The following is a 20,070-nucleotide window of genomic DNA, read 5'->3' on the forward strand; positions in this document are numbered from 1 at the left end:
ATTTATACGCCCTATTATTAGCCTAGCTTATATAAAGCTAGGGGGCCTAGGTAACTAAGTCGTGCGTACTAAAGAATGCCGTCTTCTTAGGCTACTAAAAGAGGGTCCTTTATAGTAGACCTATTCCTCTTAGTAGGGAAAGCTAACTTCTCGAGTAGTTCCTTCCTATAAATAGGTTAGAATTCGAGAATAAATTAACTAAATTTCTCCTCGATAAGCCTAATAGTCTAATTCTTCTAGACTAGCCTCGTAGGCTTAGACGTTGTATCTTAGAAGATTCCTTCCTCTTAAAGAAGGCGGAAGGAAATTAGGCTTATTAAAAATCGAGGGTAAAAAGCTACCCTTTTTCGTCGAAGAATTCGTATAGACCTATTAGGTAAATTTATCGTGAAATTTACCCTTCTATATCCCTCTATCTATACGGTTAATTCCCTAGTAATAAGATATTCCTTTCGTGCCTTCTTAAAGGACCGGAATCGTAAGAGTATATTATAGATATCGAGGGAAGCACCGGAGTCGAGGATAGCTAATTTTCGTAGGGGATAATTAGAGGGCTCTAATAGCTAGTTTTAGCCTTATTAATTTATAGGGAAGACGAAGGCCGGATTTACTATACTAACGATTTTTCCTCGAATTTATAGCTCGAATAAAGGCAGCGGCGTTCGTTATTATTTCTTAGTAACCCGAATCTCGTCTATCTTCTTCTATAATAAGGGGTCCTCCTTAAGAGACTATTATACTATTTCTTATAGTCTCTTTAAAGGGTTAACTCCTTTAGGTCGGTTTTCCTCGAAGACCTACTAGTAGTCCTCTAGCCGATAGGGCTTTTTATATACTTAGTAGGTAGGTCGATTCCTCCTCGTTCGTTTCTTCGAGGAATCCTCGTCCCGGTCTAGAAGGTCTACTTAAAAACCCTCCCTTTTTACCCCTTATTACTAATATTAACGAGGTTCGATTTCGACTAGTTCCTTAATTTTTCGACTAACGGACTAAAAGGTCTATTAGGGGACTAGTCGGGCCGGTCTAACTAATAGGACCGGGGCCGGGCCCGGAGCAAGATACGGAGCCGGGGCCGGGGCCGTAGCTATAGTTAACGACGGCGTTAAGGCTCTCGAGGGAGGAGGAGCCAAAGGAGCAACAGCCGTAGTAGCAGCAGCGGGAGCCATAGTAGCAGGGGCTGCAGCAGCTATAGGGGCAGTAGGTCGAGCCGTCTAGGTCGAGTGCTAGCTACGAAGGAATAAGACTGCTTACTATTATACTCTAGTAGCCTCTTCGTCTAGTTCCCGGCTAGCCTCTTAAAAGATAGTTAAGTAACCGTTACTAATAGGCTTTATTAGTAGAGATATATCCTATAGCTACTAGCCGGAAAGAGCTTTTATAAAGAAGTATTAGTTAGCTTCCTTAAGGATTTCTTCCTACTTAGCTAGCTACGAAGAAGCTAGTAGGTTCCTAGTAGAAAAGGCTCCTAGGTAGGCCGTATAAGTCTTCCTAATACGGTTAGTTATATAGCTCCTTAAGGGAGCTATCGAGGTCTCGAGCTTTAAAAGCTACTGCTTAGGAGTCTCTTCCTCTTAAAGAGTAATTAGCTTTACGGCACTAACGGATTCCGTTATCGCCGTGCGTATAGTAGTTAGTAGCTTCGTCTCGTAAAGGTATTCCTTACGGTAACTCTCGTAGTTACCTAAGGCAGTAGAAAAAGCTCTCTATTATACGGAGGTTAGCTTAGAGAAGAGGGAAGCTCCCTCTATAAATTCTATTGCTCTAGGACGAAGAGGGGGCTCGAGAGGGTCCTACTTATTAGAGAAGACTAAATTATAGATAGTTCTATCTATACGAGCCCGTAGCTCCTTTACCTACTTATCCTAATCTTAGGGCTCTATAAGAATCATCCTATAGACCGTAGGGACGGTAGAGGAGTCGGTTTTCGTTATTATTATAGAAGAGGGGGGGTAGAAAAGTTAGGTAAAAATCGGCTTTTTTAATAAGAGGGGTAAAAGGAAGCTATAAGGGATATAAGAAAGGTACCTTTTATAGTAGCCGGAAGGTATAAGAATTCTATTCCTCCTAGGCTTATAACTCTCGCGTAGAGAGATACGAGAAGTATATAAAAATACATAAAGGTAAAATTAAAAGTAAGGGGTTAGATAGGTAGGGCAGAGAGATTTAATTCTTATAGGGGCAGCAATAAAGGTAGGGGAGTAATTATTATATTGCCTTAATTATCCTTCTTTCCTCTATCTAACGCCCCTCTTTATACCCGTCTAGCATCTTAATTAATAAAGAAGATCCTGCTTAAAGAAGCTACTAATATCCTTTTAACTACCGAGCTTTTTACCGGTTTTTCCCCTCCTTTTTAGCCGTTACCGGTATATCCGTCTTATCTCTCGCTACCTTTATAAGAAGCTATCGCTACTTCTACTTCCCCTTATGCCCCTACCCTCCTCTTTGCACCTCTTTTTAGCTCCTTCTTTAAAACCTGTTTTTTAGCTTCTTAGGTCCCTCGTGCTAAGAGATATCTCCGAGAACTACGAAATTAGGCTACGCTTTGCGATAATACCTTCCTTTACTTCTCGAAGTAGGGATAAAAAGGCAGCTAGGTAATCCTTTAAGATAGGTGCCTTTCCTACCCCCTTAAGGGTCGAGACGGGAAGACTAACTAAAAAAGCTACTTCTAGATCTTCTTCTTATTTTATAAGAGGAGGCGTAGGAAGGTAGGCGTATTCTAGCTCTACCGCCTTCCTATAGTCTCCTTCTTCGTTTAGATTATTTAATCTAGTAGCTTCCTTTTCTTTAAAGTTAGCGTTATCCTTAACTACTTTAACGTTAGTTTCTTCTTTCGTTTCCTTATCTAAGGCCTCTTCTTATAACTATTAGGAAGGGGGAATTTAGATCTTCTAAATTAGCTAACGTTATAAGAGTAAGAGGCCTCCCCTTAACCCTAGTCTAGGCCCCCTAACTAGGAAAATAAAAACCTAGGGCCGATACTAGTAACTTAATAAGTATAGCGTAAAGCCGGTATAATAACCTAACTACCGGCCTAGCTAAAGGCTAGTATTAATAAAAAAAATAGCCCGCTAAGCCTTATAGTAGAAAAATAAGGTAAAGCCTAGGAAGATATTATTATAAGATAAGGTTAAGGATAATTATATAATTAACTATTAACTAAAAACGCTTATACTACCGATTAATATTATATACCTTATATATATAAAGGAGTTACTTTTTAAGGTTACTTTATAGTAGAGCTAATACGATTCCGACTAACTAAAACGATACCTATAATAGCTAGCGTAAGATTCCTATATATTATAACCGCGACCTAGTATAAGGGCGGACTAGCTATAAAAGAGGGGAGGGTTTTCCTTTAAGTACTTTAGTTTTTCCCTCCTATTTAATACCGAAGTTCTAGATACCTCTAAATAAGTTACTAGTATAATCTTAATAATAATTATAATATATTATAAAGCTATAGTAAAGTAAGAGACTAAGTACTTAATCTTAGAGCGCTTTAAATAAGCCGCTTATTTAAGGAAGTTAACGAGACTAAGTAACTTATAAACGTTAAAGTTAACTTTAAAATAAACCTTTATTAAGCGCTTAGCTATAAGCTATAGCTTAGAAAGCTATATACCTAAACGTTATATAATTAGTATAGCTTATAAGATTAAGGAAGGATTATCCTACCTTTATATAGCTATAAGACTAAACCTAGGGTAGATAAAAATAAAGATAGTATTAAGCTATATATTATAATATTAAGGAATAGATATAAGGCCTATTACTATAATACTAATTAAGGAGGCTTTAATAGCTAACGATAAAGCAGCTAGTATTTTATCGGTAGTTATCTTAAGTATACTAAGGAACTTTTATTAAAGCTAATAAGATAATAAAAGGTTAGCTAGCTTAATCTCTATATATATTTATATATAGTATACCTAGTAAAGAAATAGTAGACTTTTACTATATTATCCGATCTTAAAATAGCAGATAATATTATAGTAGAAGCCTATAGATCTTTATAGGTATATAGGCTATTAATTAACTATAGGATCTAAGGATTAAGAGGGTAGCTATAATTATATTAAGCTATTACTAGGGTATAGAGGTTATAGGTTAGGCGAAACCTAGGCTATAATAGCGAGTAAGGGCCCTTTAATTTAAGGTCTAAAGCAATAAAAGAAGCCCCTTTCCTACCCTTCTTTACCCTTCCTATATTAATATAAAGGACTAAAGGGATAAAAGATATAGCTAATAAAGCGGATATACGAAATCTAAGAACATAGGGATCTTAGCTAACGTATAGATTAGGAGTCGAGGGGAACGTATAAGCGGAGCAGGGTTAGATAAAGGAGGGGGCTATATATTAGACATAGCCGACCGATAGGGATAGCGGGGAGAGAAAGAGGAGAAGAGAAAAGGAGAGTCGAGTTAAAGGGGGAGGGAGTATAGGTATTCTTATAGCAATCCCGTATATAGCGACGGGCTAAAAGGGGGAGGGGCTTACCTAAAGCGGAAGGCGGTAGGGGGCGGCGGGGAATTTATAACGACCGACTTTACTATATAGTTATATAGTTATTTCTTAACTATAAATTTATTTTCCGTTTCTCCTTTATAGAAACTAAATATATTATGTTAATATAAGTAAATGGTTTAGAATACGCTTTCGATTTTTTGCAGTAAAGATGTTTAAAAAGGAAGGGCGGAGCTGTTGTGAGGAGGATGCAGTCCTTATACAGCCAGACTTAGGGCTTTTCCCGTCTAGTACCAATTTTAGCCAGTCGAGAGCTTCAGGTGCTCCAATAATACCGTATTGCGTATGATCAAGTCCTGGCCCATTTTGTACATGATACTCAATAGTTGCACCTTTACTACAATAGTCCCTTACTAAAGCATCTGCTTGTGCGCTAGGAATGAGGTCGTCTAAAGCGTATTGGTACCAAAAGAGCGGAATTCCAGGAATAACATCCGGAAAAGTATTATCGCGTGCAATTTCGCTGAGTATAGAGGGGATCTTTGCGAGAAAATTTGGATCATCGAACATATCCAGCACGTCGAGCAGCTTAAAATCCGCCTTGATTGCCTCTAAACACTGATGGAGAGGCTGGTAAAACTTTTCTCGATTTTGGGGTTTGAGATGCTCGTCAATCGCTCTCCCCAGGCTAGGATACTGTGATGCCAGACCTAAGACCGCGAGTGCAATGAAAAAGGCTGTTGGTTGCTTGTTAAGCGTGGAAATCACGTCTAAGTCCCTAAAGGTAGTCATACTACCTATACCACCCACTGCTGCGCCATCTATTTCTAGCTCGGGGGCGTAAGCAGACCGTATCAAGGTTGCCCCAAAGGTAACAAAGCCACCGGCTGAATATCCCCACATAGCAATGTTGGGCTTGTTGCTGATGCCGGTAAAAGATGCCGAATTGATAGCGGCGCGAATACCGTCGAGCGTCGCGTAAGCACCTAGTTTGACAGCTCCGAAAGAACCTTTTGGGCCTAGATAGTCTGGCGATATAGCCACCCAGCCTTGAGCAAGAGCAGCCCCGATAAAGAGCAGCTGCCCTTGTGTGGTATTGGAATTTAGGAGCGGGTCCTTAGTCGACTGGACCTGGAACCCGAAGGAGGGTGCGCAATCGATTGTCGCGGCGTTCTCGGCTGCCTGGAAAGACAGAACCTTTGTATAGTCGGCATTATGGGGAATCAGCACAGTAAGGACGGTAGCGGTCGCTTTGCCCCGATTATCAGTGGTTCGGTAGAGAATCTGGTGAGCGGTCTGTAGATTTTCGTGAGGAATGCCAAAGGCACTGATGGATGATGGGGTTCTTCGGTGCCTTAGAACGGTCCCGGGCTCATGTCGATCAAGCCACTGTGGCAATTCATAGAACGGGTCTTTGCTTGGTTTGACACCAGCCGACCCGATTAGAGGTTTTGATCCCAGGAAAGTAATGGGGGCAACGGCTGAGACTAGTAAGAGAAAGATGGAGAAAGTAGTGACGCGCGCCATTATTTAGGCAAGGAATACTTGCTGCAATATTAGCCAGCAACGTGGAAACCGTTCTGTTCGGCGGCAGTCAAGTAGTTATATTTACGTTTAGGACAAGCGCTACTAGTTTATGTGGACCTTACACGAAGAAGTTACCGTGTGGATTGCGCGCTTGATCTCCCTGAAACAGGGGGTCGGCTGAGGTGGCCACATATGTACTCACTGAGTCCAGACCATCAGGATTCCTTGTAAAATTAGCTGGAAACGGATAACTCAAAAGTTACCCTTACAATAAGACACTAATTACCGTAAGAACTTGGAACACTCCGGCGGAGTTGGCAATCAGCAATAACGTCAGCCACCTAGCTTACAGCATACCCCCCTTCCAGCACCCTTTCTCACTAAAACGCAAGCTTTAAAACACTAAATAATAAATATAAGAAAAATAGTTAGTTATGCCTAGTAGCTCCTAGAATACTATTAGTAAAATAGCTTAAGTCGGTATTAAAATTTACTTTTTATATATATTATATCTAATTATACTTATATAAAAGCTTAAAGCTAACTTAAGTATTTTATTAGTACTTTCTACTACTTTACTTAGTAAGCCTTAACACTTTAAAAAGTATTAAATTAATATTAAAAAAAATCTAATAAAGTAGGCTAAGTAGTAAATAAGCTTTTTTATAGGATATACTACTAATAAAGTAGTTAAAGACTTATAACTAGCTTTTTCTTTTAAGTTATTAAGTAATAAACTTTTCTCCTTATTAAAAAAAGAGGTGTTTTAAGAATATCCTATTATCTTTTTATTTAATAGATAAAATAGTAAATAGAAAGTACTTTTAAGTACTAAAAGCTATATAAAGATAAATAGTACTATATAAATTTTTTTAAACGATTTATTTAGTATTTTATTTTTACTATAAGAAAACTAAAAGTAGTATAACTTATTTATTATTAGAAAAAGAAAACTTATAGTACTTTATAAATCTATTATAGCTTAGCTCTTTAGCTATAAAGTTTTAGTCTTTCTACCTATTTTAATAAATTAGTTATAGATTTATAAAAAACCCGACTTTTAGTGGGAAAAGGGTGCTGGAAGGGGGGTATGCAGTAAGCTAGGTGGCTGACGTTAGTGGGGGCATCTAACGAGAGAATGCGTAGGAGGACAGATCGCGTGAAATCCCACATTTGGATGACCAAGACCGCCCGAATTTCATGAGTTCTTCCGGTAGCAGGCAGCAGGCATTTATAAACTGAAACCTGTTGCTAGTTAATTATACGGACCCTGCATTGAGAAATGACTGTGGATTGCGCTGACAGGTTTTGCCACCTCTTAGCTTGAGATTTTGCCGTTATCACATTGGGACCGGCTATTTCCTCCCAAGCTTTGGCAAATTCCTCGACGCTAAGCCACAGTGACTATGGCTGTCGATTCTGCCAGGCCCCGTCAAAATGGCTGTACAGTAGGAATCCCTTGCGCCCGTCCCTGCCAATACGAAACCGCGATATCAGCGCTTCGGGCGAGGGCAATAATGAGGGCATCACCAGCATGTAACATTAAGTTTTCTGTATCAGCTGAGGTGTTGCGCGTACGTATACCATGTCTCCAACGCCGTTAGGAGCTTCATTAAGCAGAACATAGTCTCTAAAGTCGTCAAAGCCGTAACCTGACAAGCTTACAAGGTCATTGTCAACACCTTGATCGGGAAACTTGTCTCTTAGTTGAGGCCTTCCGCATCTCGGCATGGCTCAGTTTCTACACTGTCTGCAATGATTCCCGTGTGTAGTTGGCAAAAAATGTACGGTTGGACTGGGCCGGTTGTGCACCGCATTTAGATGGTTTAAATTTTGCCTGAGTTACGCAAAACGATGGGGTCGAGCCGAGACGAGGAACCCGTATTGCAGAAGATGTGGGAAAGTTTGGAACGCGTACAAACCAGACGCACATACGGCAACAGCAATCATGGTCGAGCTTCTGGCTGTGCTCGAGATTCAGCGAAAGGAGATCCATACCAAGTCGAGTAGGCCGTTCGATAATCGCGTGGAGGAGGATTCGTGGGCGAGGCACGAAGAAGTATGACGGTGGTTGTTGTGCATTTTGCATAGGTTCGAGATAGGTGTAGCGGACGAGGCGCCGCCGTATCGGTTAACGAAGCAACAGGCGGGGGCGTAAGATGTGTTTGAGGATTCCGTCGAAGGCATCGTGGGATGGACGCGGGGGGTTGTCCATGCTGCAGACCCAGCTCGATTCTCGCCCGGTGGCTTTGGAGTTTGCACCAGTGACCCGTTCTACCGTCTGCCGTAATGGACCTCATCTCGGCCGGCGTGCCGCACTTGCTTGCCGACTGTACGCCGAGGACGGATATTCCTTCTGCACGCCTTTCTCCTCGACCTCGCAAGTTGGTCCCCAACACGACACATGTACCTAAGTAGGTGGAATTTTCAGCCAACTCTTAAAGAGTTCGTCGGCACAGCTGCGATGGGCTTGATAATGACTGCTGAATTAACGTTGGTGACTATGAGTTTACTGTTGAATGTTGAGTGGGTTGCACCCCTTGGTGTCACAGGTCCCGGGGCCGGCTGACCGGTCATCCGGTAATCGGATTACCGCCCCGCCCCACGCAAAACCATGTCGTTTTCGAAGGCCCGGCCCTGCGGGGCTGGCGTTTTCTTAGTCGGATTACCGCCATCGGACGGCAAAATCGAAGGTCCACGCCCGCGGGCCCTGCGCGAGACCTTCGATTTCGGTCTCGCTCACGCGCGTTGCGCTCCACCTCCTCCTCCCACCTCCTCCACCTCCTCCATTGCCACCGTCGCGACGGCGACCGCCTGCACCATGTCGAACGCGATAGAGGATCCCCGGGTCAGGGCGGCCATTGAGCACTACCTGTTAGATCTGGAGAACACCCAGCCGAAGAATACGAAGCGAAATTATCGTCCCAAGCAGGAAGAATGGAAGGCAAGCCCGCATGCGCGCCCTGCAATCTTCATGTAGATCCATGCATTGACTGCCTCACAGGAGTGGTGTCAAGCCAACTGGCCTGCGATCCCGGACGTTTGGCCGGCCTCGGTACCACAGGGCCAACAGCTACCGGGAGACCTGGTCGATGAAGGAAAGCTCTTGCTCTTCATGAAGGAGGTAGTGGCATCACGTCCTCCAAAGAAAGGAAAGAGGGTCGCCGATGAAAGAAAACGACACCTCGAGGCTCAGGAAGCCAAGAGGGCCGTGAAAGACGCAGAGCACCATCAGGTAACAGATGTTGATCACGGGATGTGGTCGTCGGACTGAGCCAGCCCATCATACTAACACCCAGCTTCCCAGCAGATACCATCGTTGTAGGCGGCGGAGGTAGCGAATACGAGTCAGACTCCGACTTGGAGTTGTATGAGTCCACGCTCAAACTACAGTATAATACTGTACGGGGCTACGTCTCGGCCATACAGAAGCTTTACGACGAGCAGAAGAGCCGGGAGTCAATCCTGCGGCCCGGCCACAGGGAGTGGCACTGAAGGCGCTCAAACGCAGCATTCTTGCAACGACTTGGAGCCGGAAGAGGAAGGAATACATGGACAGGGAGTTGGAACTCTGAGAGATGTGTATGCGCCGGCGCAGATACCCGACCACACCAACGTGGCATGGTCCGAGAGAGAGATCGCCTGCGCCCTGAGGACGCAGGTGGACTTTCTGCTCGGGAACCACATGCTGCTGCGGTCCGGCAACCGCCTGCCGATGGAGTTGGCAGACTGCTTTCCCCTGGACTTACCCAACGAGGGCTTCAAGGCCCAGGGGTATACCACGAAGGCGCTGGTTGTCGTGATGAACTGTGGGAAGACCAACCAGCACGGCCGCATGGAGTATGGATCTGCTTTGCGGCATCGAGATCCGCGATCTTGTCTCATCGGCGCCCTCGCGTTCTGGCTTTTCTGGCGCTGGCAGGTAGAAAAGGCGGAAAGGTTTCCCGTCTTCCAAAGAAGCGAAGACTGGTATGAAACGAAGGTGCTCCGCCGATCGGCGAAGGAGCCTCAAGGTAAGCGTGATGGCATTCACCGGAATCCCATAACTCAGAGGGTGCATCGACCCTTTCACTCACCGAATATACAGCTCCGTTGTCGGGCCAGACTGCCCGAGAATGGACGTCCAGGTTCTACAAGAAGGCCGGCATCAAGGTCTCCAAGGTCAGCCACGCGCCTAGAGTGGCCGCGACGCAAAACGCCGACATGGCCGGAGTGGATGAAGGCCAGGCATGTCATCTGCCCTAGGCAAGCCGCCAACCCCTGGCCTGGGCTGACCTGAACTATACAGATCCGCCGAGCCGGTCGTTGGAATAACGGAGACCAAATGACCGGCTGCTATCTGACTTCCCTGCCTTTCGAATTCGAGGGCCGTGGCCGACTTTGACCCTGAATGGTCGGGGTCTTATTTCGTGCCCGGGCCACCGTGAGGCCGCCTGTGGTGCTACTCGTGCAGGTCTGGCCTCAACTCGACAAATGGAAAGAGGCCCACAGTAGCCCTTTCTCAGATCTCGGGGTGGAGCAGAACATGGCCGCCGGCGCCTTCTTGGAACTCCTGGAGTGGCTTCGAGAGGTGCTCCTGCAGGACGCTGTCTTCCTTCGCGAGTCCTACCCCGACCATCCTATCTTTCAGGATCCGGTCTTCTCTTGCCCCGAGTTTGAAGCGTTCGCCAGCAAAGTTCAAGACACATGCACACGGGACCACGAAGACAGCCATACCACGGTCATTCAAAAGCGATCCCGGTGGTTGCGGAGAAGCTGCGCACAGTACTGACTCAACAGGTCGCAGCCGAGCAGTTAGCTGAGCGAAGACATCTAGACCTTTTGGGGGCTTCTTACGAACTATGCACAAAGTTGGATGAGTTTGCGCAGGCCACCTACACCGTCACCTTCAGCCCCGGCCAAGGTGCTGCAGGTCAACATGCGGAGATCGCGGAGCTCATCAACAGAGGCGCCGCGCTCCACGAGAGACGGTCCTCAGGTCCGAGATAGGCCCTTCGCAAGCGGGCGGTCCGACATACGCTCCGCTCTCTAGAGCAGCAGCAGGAATGGTGCAAGCGGGCCAGGGCAAGCCCCAGGGAAGAGCGCATGGCGAGCCGCCTGGGCCGCGCGAACCTCCGAGCTTCAAGCTCCCCGTTCTGTCAAATCTGTACAGGAGCTGCTGCGTCTCTGGCGGCAGGGCTGGGGCGAAATGCCTTCTGTGGATTCTCTTGAGCGAGACTGGGGTGCTCGATGGCGGCCATCTGCAGAGAAGAATTACCTTTCCACGCGCAAGATCATCGTCGATGAGGTTCGGAGGCGGGCCCAGTCGGACGGCTTAACTGAAGATATCGTGGCGAGGCAAATGGACGAAGAACGTGGACCCAGCTCTTTGGATAAGTTGTTCAAGGCCATCCGAAAGGACAGGCAAGGCGAAAAAGGGACACAAACGTGCGTCGGGGCAATTCAACGTCGGTGGTAGCGAAAAGTCGATGGCGCAGTGATTTTGAACACCCGTCTGATAGAATGACGAGGACCTTGGCGGCGAAAGTGCCCCCAGGCCGTCAGGGCTGCGTCGCTACAGTCAGCGGTAGTGGCCTGTAGACAGGGTATGCATCCGCTAAGCGCCGCTGTAGCTCCAGTGCGTCAAGGCTAGAAAATGCTTCAAATCACCGCAACCTCGCAACCGACAGGATGTAGGACCTTAGACAGGGTGCATTCTGATCGCACAAACGCAGGCTATCCAGTCGAACTGGTTTTCTCGTCGTCGGTCCCGGCTTTCGCGCTTTATGGCGCTCCGAAGATGACATCAACCCGGCAGAGGTGATGTCAAGGGCAAGCGGGTAATCGGCGGTAATCTGCGGGGTAATCCGCTGACCGCCCACCAAAGCCGGACCTGTGACATCCACTTGCTGTCACGGGCTGTGCCCGGCTGGTGGACCCGGTTGTACCGGGTCCGGTGGGTCGTGCTCCGGTGGCAACACCGGCCCCGCTCCGCGGACCCAGAAGCTGCGAGAACATTCCGAGAAGGGCAATATAGTCGCACTCGAGGCTACGCCTCGAGTTCAGCTTCTTTCCTTCTTAGCTCTAGATAGACAACATCTAGGCACCTGCTTGTTGAATAAACTCCGGGCCAGCCTTTCACATATCTAGAGCTCCTTCTAAATACCGCAAGCTGCAGACTGCTCGTCAGGATGGACCAGCAGAGTGAGAGCCCAAGTCTCCAGCAGCAATGGATTGACCAACGCATTCAAGAAGCGGTCAATGCGACTCTCAGCCCTCTACAGGACCAACTTTCCTTGCTGATGGAGCAACTCGGGCGAGCGCAGCCGCAGAGCGCCGACTTGCAATCGCCGCCAGTGGCACGAGGATTGGGAGAGCACGCCTGGCTTGGGCACGCCCTCCCAAAACCTGCGGTACTGGAATGCGGAAACCGTTGCCCAACCCACCCAAGTATGACGGCTCACGGAAGAGCTACTCCTCCTGGGCCAGGCAGATGCGAGACAAGCTGGACCTTGATGCACACTACTACAGTGGAAATCGCGAACTTTGGTACCTCATCAACTCATGTTTGGACGAGCGACCACAGCAAGTGGTCGCTACCTTTACGCCGCGGAGGCCCTGGGGTAGCTACGACCCCAAGAGTTCATGCGATACCTCGACCGAACCTACCAGGACAGCAACATCCAATCCCGCGCTGCTGCCACGCTGAGAACTATGCGGCAGCGCGAAGACCAACCTCTCGCGTCCTTCCTTCCCCGATTCGAACAGGCATTAGCTGAAGCCGGGGGAGCAGACTGGCCGGACAGTGCAAAGATCGTATTTCTAGAGAACGCAATAAATGCACGCCTCCAAGAGAGTTTGGTCACAGCCGTCCTACCCGACGACTACCAGGGATGGCTTGCGAGAGTTCAGGAAATTGCGGGCAGATTGAGAGACTGAAACCCGGTAGGCAGCCGACGTCGACTGAGCGGACGCCTCAACAGCTACCAAGGCAACGACCCAAGGAGGAACCGGAGGACCCCGACGGAGATGTTAAGATGACGGACATCAACCGTATTGGCCACGAGTCGAAGGGTCGTCGACATGTCGATAAGAAGCCGAAGGATGAGCGCCGCTGCTATCGCTGTGGTCGGACGGATCATCTTATCGTGGACTGCCCAGCCCAGGTGGTCTTTCCTGGCGAAGGGAAGCAACAGCGACCTAAAGCTGCGCGCATGAAGAAGCCCGATGCCGCAGATGATTCGGAATCAACCGCAGCATCCAGTGAGGACGAGTCGGCGGGAAAAGACTAGCCCCGGGCGAAAGCGGGCGCCGGGGCCTGCAAAGGCAGACATCTGGGACTGGGAAGCGTTCAAGCCACGAATGAATAGTCGGACTGTATTAGTCAACGCGCGGGTAAACCGAGGCTATCGAATACGCGCCCTTGTCGACTGTGGATGTGACTGCTATGCCGTGATCGACGAAGCCCTTGTTCGGAAGCTGCGGATACCCTTCGTCGACTCGAAACCACGAGAAATTGGGGGATTCTCAGAGTCAGCGAAGAGTGTCATATCCCCAGGGTCGTGGCTGTTGTGGTCGAGACAGCTGGATTTGACGAACGTGTCTTTGCATACGTGATCCCAAGCCTGGGCCAGGACATGTTCCTCGGCCGGCCTTGGATGGAGAGAAATCACGTCGTGTACGATGCTGCCAAGCAGCGAATGTACCATGGGAGGGCAGGTGTGACGATACGCCTCATTGGGCAGGAAGAGCCCGCCAAGATACGCGCGATTCGAAGCGCAAGACTCGTGTCGGCAGCCGTATTCACGGCGGAGTGTCGACGCGCAAAGAGACGCAAGAAGTGCAACGCGATCTCGATTCATGCAATCAGTTTGTCGGATATAGAGAGGGCGCTTCAGCCGAAGCCGCCAGTCGATCCGAGCGAGAAGGTCCCGGCAGAAGTGCTGAAAGAATTCCGCGACCTATTCTCACCAGGAGAGGCAATGAAGCTGCCGCCACATCGACCGGGTGTGGATCATGAAGTCAACCTGCAGCCTGACAAGAACGGCAACGAGCCACCCTTCCGTGGGGCCCACTCTACAACATGTCACGAGAAGAGCTGTTGGTCTTGCGAAAGACCCTGAAAGACCTGCTGGACAGAGGATTCATCCGAGCGAGTAGCTCAGCGGCTGCCGCGCCGGTGCTGTTCGTGCGGAAGCCGAATGGAGGGCTGCGATTTTGTTGCGACTACCGAGCGCTGAATGCAATCACCAAGCGCGACCGATACCCACTGCCCTCATCGCGGAGACCCTGCAGAATCTGGCCAAGGCTAAGTGGTTCACCAAGTTGGACGTGGTGGCCGCTTTCCATAAGATCCGCATGGCTCCGGGACATGAGGGAAAGACTGCATTTCGCACGAGGTTTGGGCTCTACGAGTGGCTCGTGTGCCCTTTCGGCCTGAGCGGCGCCCCGGCATCATTCCAACGATACATGAACAGTGTATTGCGCGAATGGCTGGACGACTTTGTCACAGCGTACCTGGATGATGTACTGATCTACTCGAGCGGTTCGAAGGCGGATCATGAGGCTAAGGTGCGACGAGTTCTCCAAGCACTCGCCGACGCTGGGCTGCACCTAGACCCAGCGAAGTGCGAGTTTTCGGTACAAGAGGTCAAATACCTTGGGTTCATCGTCAACGCAGGGAAAGGAATCGCCTGCGACCCCGAAAGCAGCGCGCCATCCGCGAATGGGAGGCCCTGACCACGGTGAAGGGTGTCAGAAGCTTTCTGGGCTTCGCCAACTATTACCGGATCTTCATCCCCGACTATGCCAAGATCACGCAGTCTCTGGATGCCCTGCTTAAGAAAGGAACTGCCTTTCATTGGGGACGAGCGGAGAACGAGGCGTTTCAGGAGCTGAAGCGACGATTTTGCGAGTCACCGGTGCTCAAGCAGTGGGACCCGAGCCTCCTGACCTTTTGGAGACGGATTGCTCAGGCTACGCATTGGGAGGCGTCCTGTCGCAGGAAGGCCCAGATGGACGTCGACACGCATGCGCCTTCTTCTCGAAGCGACTTTCGCCAGCGGAGTACAACTATCCCATTCACGACAAGGAGATGCTTGCCATCATGAGATGTCTCGACAACTGGAACGCCGAACTTAGGAGCTGCGGCCCATTTACAATCCTTACCGATCACCGCAACCTGGAGTATTTCATGACACGCCAGAAGCTCACGGAACGGCAGAGCCGTTGGGCAGCCGAATTGTCCCAGTTCGACTTCAAGCTCGAGTATCGACCGGGAAGCGAGGCTGTCGTGCCTGATGCGTTGTCCCGCCGTGAACAAGACAAGCCACAGGGCATTGACGACGAGCGGGAACAAGGAAGAATGATACAGTTGATACCGGATAGTGCCATTCCATCATCGACAAGAGCATGTATCAACGCGATGAGTTCTGACTGTTCAGAGGCATCCACCCTGCCGAAGATGAAGGTCTTCGAGGTAGCGGACCTGCAGCAACTCTGGGACGAAACGGTGGCGAAGGACTCGATATTCCGGGCAGCCTATAAGGCAGTCCGCGATCGCGAGCGTGCCTTCCCGCCCTCGCTGGGCCTGAAGATCCAGATTTCAGAATGTGCGATCGACGCAGGCAAAAGGCTGACATTCAGAGACCGTATTTGGGTGCCGGGTGGATCCGGAGAGGAGGGTAACCAGGAGGAAGCTGAGAAAGACCAGTTGAGAACCCGCATTGTGCAGCAGTCGCATGACTCTGTTGCGACCGGTCATCCCGGCAGGGAAGGTACGCTGGCTATTGTGGCTCGGCGATTCTACTGGCCTGGGCAGTCCCAGCTGGTTCGCCGGTACGTAGCCAATTGCGACACCTGCGGCAGAGCACACATCTGGCGCCAGTCGAAAAGGGGATTTCTCAAGCCTCTGCCGATTCCAGATCGACCCCGAAGCCATTTGTCCATGGACTTCATCACAGATCTGCCGCCTACTGGACCGAGCAAGGCAAGGTACCTGTGGGTGATTGTGGACAGACTGACAAAGGCTGTGACCCTCGAGGTGATGGACAACATGGAAGCTGAGCCGTGTGCAAACCGTTTTCTCCAGTGTCATTACCGATTTCACGGAATGCCACGGTCCATCGTCAGCGACCGCGGGAGCAACTGGCTAAGTAGGTTCTGGAAGAGGTTCTGCCGTCTTGCAGGTGTCACGCAGAAATTGAGCACGGCCTATCATCCTCAGACGGACGGAGGGCCAGAGAGAATGAACCAGGAGATCGAGGCCTACCTGAGAGCCTACGTGTCGTACGTGCAGGACGACTGGGAGAACTGCTCCCCGCGCAGCTGGCACTCAACAATCGTGAATCCGCAGCGACCAAGATCAGCCCCTTTTTCGCTGAGCATGGTTACCACGTCGATCCCATCAGCGTCGAGGAATCGGAAGAGCCACCGAGGCATAGAGAGGAAAGCAGAGCTGATAGCCTACTCAGTCGCCTGCAGGAGGTCAATGAGTACATGCAAGCAGTGATGGCCTCCTCACAGCAACAACAAGAAGAGGCTGCCAACGCAAAGCGACAGCCTGCGGAGCGATTTGAAGTTGGTGACAAGGTGTGGCTCTCGATGGCAAACTACAGATCGCCACGACCGTGCAAGAAGCTCGACTGGCTGCATCACAAGTACACAGTCACGAAGGTAATTAGTTCGCACGTTGTTGAGCTCGATGTTCGTGGCTCAATTTACCCGCGATTTCATGTTGACCTTTGCGGCGGGCGCATCAAGATCCGGCTCCTGGCCAAAAGGTAGATGACGCACAGCCACCACCGGTACAAGATGAGTCCGGCACGGATCTGTGGGATGTCGACGAGATCCTCTGCGCGAGATGGAAGAAGCGCGGACGAGGGGAATTCAGGCAAGCACTAGTGCGATGGACGGGCTACGCAGAGCCGACTTGGGAGCCAGTTGAGTGGTTGCAAGGAACAATTGCGATGAAGGCATTCGAGGACAAGTACGGGCCAATCAAGACCAATGATGGCCCTAGGGAGAGGTACGAGACGCTGGCAGGAACGCAAGAACCCCGCAGACGCCGACCTGGTCGGAGGGGACAAGGGGGGTAATGTCACGGGCTGTGCCCGGCTGGTGGACCCGGTTGTACCGGGTCCGGTGGGTCGTGCCGGTGGCAACACCGGCCGCCCGCGGACCCAGAAGCTGCGAGAACATTCCGAGAAGGGCAATATAAGCTCGCACTCGAGGCTACGCCTCGAGTTCAGCTTCTTTTCCTCCTTAGCTCTAGATAGACAACATCTAGGCACCTGCTTGTTGAATAAACTCCGGGCCAGCCTTTCACACTTGCCAGCCTTTGCAACACAATAAATCTCGAACCGACCAGAGTCCAAAAACGAGGGCACCGCTGTCCTATGATGGTAACTTCTTCCAGGTTACCCAAAGAGAAATCCCTATGGCGGCGAACCCCAGAGACCGAGAAAGAACTACCCAGCAGGCCGCTTTCAAGGCGCGTAGATAATCCTTCCTACCCGTCGCGGTCAGGGCTTTGGAGTCGTTCACTCTCGGAAATTGCGAATCTGGGACCGGCTTGCCCAGGAACTTGCACAGAGGCTCCCATCCATCGCCCATTCTGTAGAAAAGCAGCTGCTCGGAAGACACCATCTCCTGGATGACCCGATGGTGCCGGTTGTATGTTTTTTCCGCATTTTCCCGCGCCCCTAGTATGTCATTCGCCTCGAAAAACCCGAGGATCCCCTTTTGCATCACCGAGACTGTTGTTAAACCAAGGATTGGCTCTATCCATCGAATAAAAAACTCGCCTCTTTTTGTCAACAAGGAGCTGAAAATCACATCAACGCTCTCGAACCATCGATCAAAATCCCTGACGACGACGACAACTTTGGCTTTCGGATACGCTCTGATGAGCTGCGGAGCAAAGAAAGCGGCACTCTCCGTCACCGCCTCACAGGTGCCGTATACTGTGTCCCAGTCTTCTCGAGTTATAGTGCCCCCCGTATATGTTGGCAGCGCGGGGAAGATTGCATCGGCTGCGCGGCTACAGAACTTGTTATATGGCTCGTTTTGAAATATATCCGACTTGAGTGTGTGATGGACGTTTTCGTAGCCTAACGTGGTGAGCGCTTCGGCCATCGAGAGAGTGCCAGTGCGTGGTAAGCCGAGGGCAAGAACCTTCATCTCGCGCCGTGGCTCCGTCGGAAGGCCCATGGCAGCACAGACAGGATGTGTGAGTGATAATGGTAGGGGCAAAAGATCCCTAGCGAATCAGGAAATAAGTGGCTCCTGATTTCCCAAGAAAAGGAGCGGAATTGAGCTGAACTAAATACTCGCTGGATATTCTGCTGCTTTCAGTCCGAGCGAGCCGCTTGACGTGTTCAGCGACGAATTGGTCTATGATTAGCCGTCCAGGTCTGCCGAATTGGCACTGCAGCTAGCCAGCAGCAGGTATCCGTACAGGCGCTCAACGCCTATAAATAACGTCCATAAATTCTGCAAGCGCCATTTTCAATATCGTGCGTGATAGCTTCGAACTGGGCCTCAAAATTGGCTTCAAAGCGTATGTGCGCTTGTGGGCGGGCGCGTCCAGCTGGGATATCCGCAGATGCTTTGGCTGCGAGAACCAAAGCGCTGAGCGCAAACTTGTGTGGTTATGCACTCATTCAAACTGCATTCTCGACGCGACTCGCGTTGCTTCGACCTCACGCCTTGGGCGCCGCTCCATTTGCCCTCGCCCTCGCGCCCAGGACAGCCTTGCCCACCGTGCTGTCGTTGGCCCTGCCCACCTCCTCCGTGATCCACGCGCCAATGTCCGCCACGGCATCCAGGTCGATGCCCGTCTCCATGCCCAGCGTCTCCATAAAATACACCATGTTCTCCGTCGCCACGTTGCCCGTTGCGCCGGGGCTGTACGGGCACCCGCCGAGCCCGCCCACGCTGCTGTCAAACGTCCGGATGCCGTGCTCCAGCGAGACGGCCGTGTTTACCAGCGCCTGCCCGTATGTGTCGTGAAAGTGCATCGCAATGTCCTCGTTGCGGATCCCCGCCGCAGCCATGCACCTGAGCAGCGCGCTCGTCCGCGGCGCCGTGCCCATGCCCGTCGTGTCCCCCAGCGAGATCTCATCCGCACCCGACTCCAGCAGGTCCGTGGCAATCTCGGCCACCTTGTGCGGGTCGACGTCGAACCCTTCAAAGGGGCACCCCAGCACCACCGAGATGTAGGCACGCACCCGGAGCCCCAGCGCCTTGGAGTCTTGGATGACCGTCTTGAAACTTTCCAAGGATTTCTGTATGTCGCAATTGAGATTCTTTTGTGAAAACGACTCGGTTGCCGCTGCGAAAATAGCCACCTCGACCGCGGGCTTCGCCTCGGCCTCGCCTCCGATGCTCGGTTCTAGCTGGGTCGAAAACGCCCTCAGGTTCTGCTTGAGGATGTTGGCCGCATTCTCGAAGCCCTTGCTGTTCGGCGCAAGGAAAGAGTAAGTCAATGGACCAGGCGATTGGATCTTGTGCTGGAGGAGATGCTCCATGATTTCACTCGAGTTGGCCATCTACCAGTTAGGCCCAGTCAGCATCACCGCCGCGTCTTGCGCATCGCCGTTCCCCCGCCCTGGAACTCACCTGAGGAACCCATTTGGGGGACACAAAGGACCCGGCCTCGATGGTCGAGACGCCTGTCCTCGCCAGTCGCTCAATCAACTCGATCTTGGTGGCGAGTGGAATCGTCTTCTTTTCATTTTGCAGCCCGTCGCGCGGCCCGACCTCGACAAGCTTGACTCTGTTGCCTTGCGAAGCCTGCTGGTTGCTTGCCGTAGCAAAGGCCCTCCGCAGCTGTAGCCTGGGCCGCCTGCAGACCCTGCAGACGGCTGAACGAAGTAGGGACATGGCCTTGAGCTTCAATGTCCTTCACGTAGTCTCGCGAGCGAGGCACGGGAGGGGTTGGCATCGGATGATGCTCCAACCCCAAGACGCCCGCGTAGCATCGGCTCCTACCGTCGGCCCGTCAATCAGCCGACAGACACCACAGCGCCCCGCGCCAATACACCAAAACAGGGGAATCGCAGCACTTTGCGACATAGCTGGTCCACGGT

General features: G+C 50.5%; 6 protein-coding genes across 6 annotated transcripts; 3 read left to right on the top strand and 3 right to left on the bottom strand.

The window, feature by feature from the left end:
• Window positions 1-4,556: 4,556 nt before the first annotated feature.
• HRG_02331 (secretory lipase domain-containing protein) lies at window positions 4,557-6,001 on the bottom strand (the record flags this gene model as incomplete). Its single annotated transcript, XM_044860802.1, has 2 exons — window positions 4,557-4,559; window positions 4,769-6,001. 2 exons carry the CDS (start codon window positions 5,999-6,001, stop codon window positions 4,557-4,559), a joined length of 1,236 nt encoding a protein of 411 aa, XP_044724435.1.
• A 2,821-nt stretch (window positions 6,002-8,822) lies between these two features.
• HRG_02332 (centromere DNA-binding protein complex CBF3 subunit) lies at window positions 8,823-10,385 on the top strand (the record flags this gene model as incomplete). Its single annotated transcript, XM_044860803.1, has 5 exons — window positions 8,823-8,945; window positions 9,006-9,125; window positions 9,600-10,014; window positions 10,089-10,228; window positions 10,290-10,385. 5 exons carry the CDS (start codon window positions 8,823-8,825, stop codon window positions 10,383-10,385), a joined length of 894 nt encoding a protein of 297 aa, XP_044724436.1.
• A 141-nt stretch (window positions 10,386-10,526) lies between these two features.
• Window positions 10,527-11,033, top strand: HRG_02333 (centromere DNA-binding protein complex CBF3 subunit; the record flags this gene model as incomplete). Its single annotated transcript, XM_044860804.1, has 2 exons — window positions 10,527-10,765; window positions 10,853-11,033. 2 exons carry the CDS (start codon window positions 10,527-10,529, stop codon window positions 11,031-11,033), a joined length of 420 nt encoding a protein of 139 aa, XP_044724437.1.
• A 3,030-nt stretch (window positions 11,034-14,063) lies between these two features.
• On the top strand, window positions 14,064-16,362 carry HRG_02334 (reverse transcriptase (RNA-dependent DNA polymerase) domain-containing protein; the record flags this gene model as incomplete). Its single annotated transcript, XM_044860805.1, has 6 exons — window positions 14,064-14,222; window positions 14,276-14,629; window positions 14,689-14,988; window positions 15,030-15,638; window positions 15,717-16,267; window positions 16,335-16,362. The coding sequence occupies 6 exons, from the start codon at window positions 14,064-14,066 to the stop codon at window positions 16,360-16,362; spliced, it is 2,001 nt and encodes a 666-aa protein (XP_044724438.1).
• Window positions 16,363-17,374: 1,012 nt separating this feature from the next.
• HRG_02335 (nad dependent epimerase) lies at window positions 17,375-18,190 on the bottom strand (the record flags this gene model as incomplete). The annotated part of the gene is made up of 1 exon (XM_044860806.1): window positions 17,375-18,190. The coding sequence occupies one exon, from the start codon at window positions 18,188-18,190 to the stop codon at window positions 17,375-17,377; it is 816 nt and encodes a 271-aa protein (XP_044724439.1).
• A 491-nt stretch (window positions 18,191-18,681) lies between these two features.
• On the bottom strand, window positions 18,682-19,864 carry HRG_02336 (HMGL-like domain-containing protein; the record flags this gene model as incomplete). Its single annotated transcript, XM_044860807.1, has 2 exons — window positions 18,682-19,530; window positions 19,601-19,864. 2 exons carry the CDS (start codon window positions 19,862-19,864, stop codon window positions 18,682-18,684), a joined length of 1,113 nt encoding a protein of 370 aa, XP_044724440.1.
• Window positions 19,865-20,070: the final 206 nt, after the last annotated feature.

This window comes from Hirsutella rhossiliensis, assembly GCF_020360975.1.
Source record: "Hirsutella rhossiliensis strain HR02 chromosome Unknown scaffold00002, whole genome shotgun sequence".
In the NCBI taxonomy this organism is placed as follows: Eukaryota; Fungi; Ascomycota; class Sordariomycetes; order Hypocreales; family Ophiocordycipitaceae; genus Hirsutella; species Hirsutella rhossiliensis.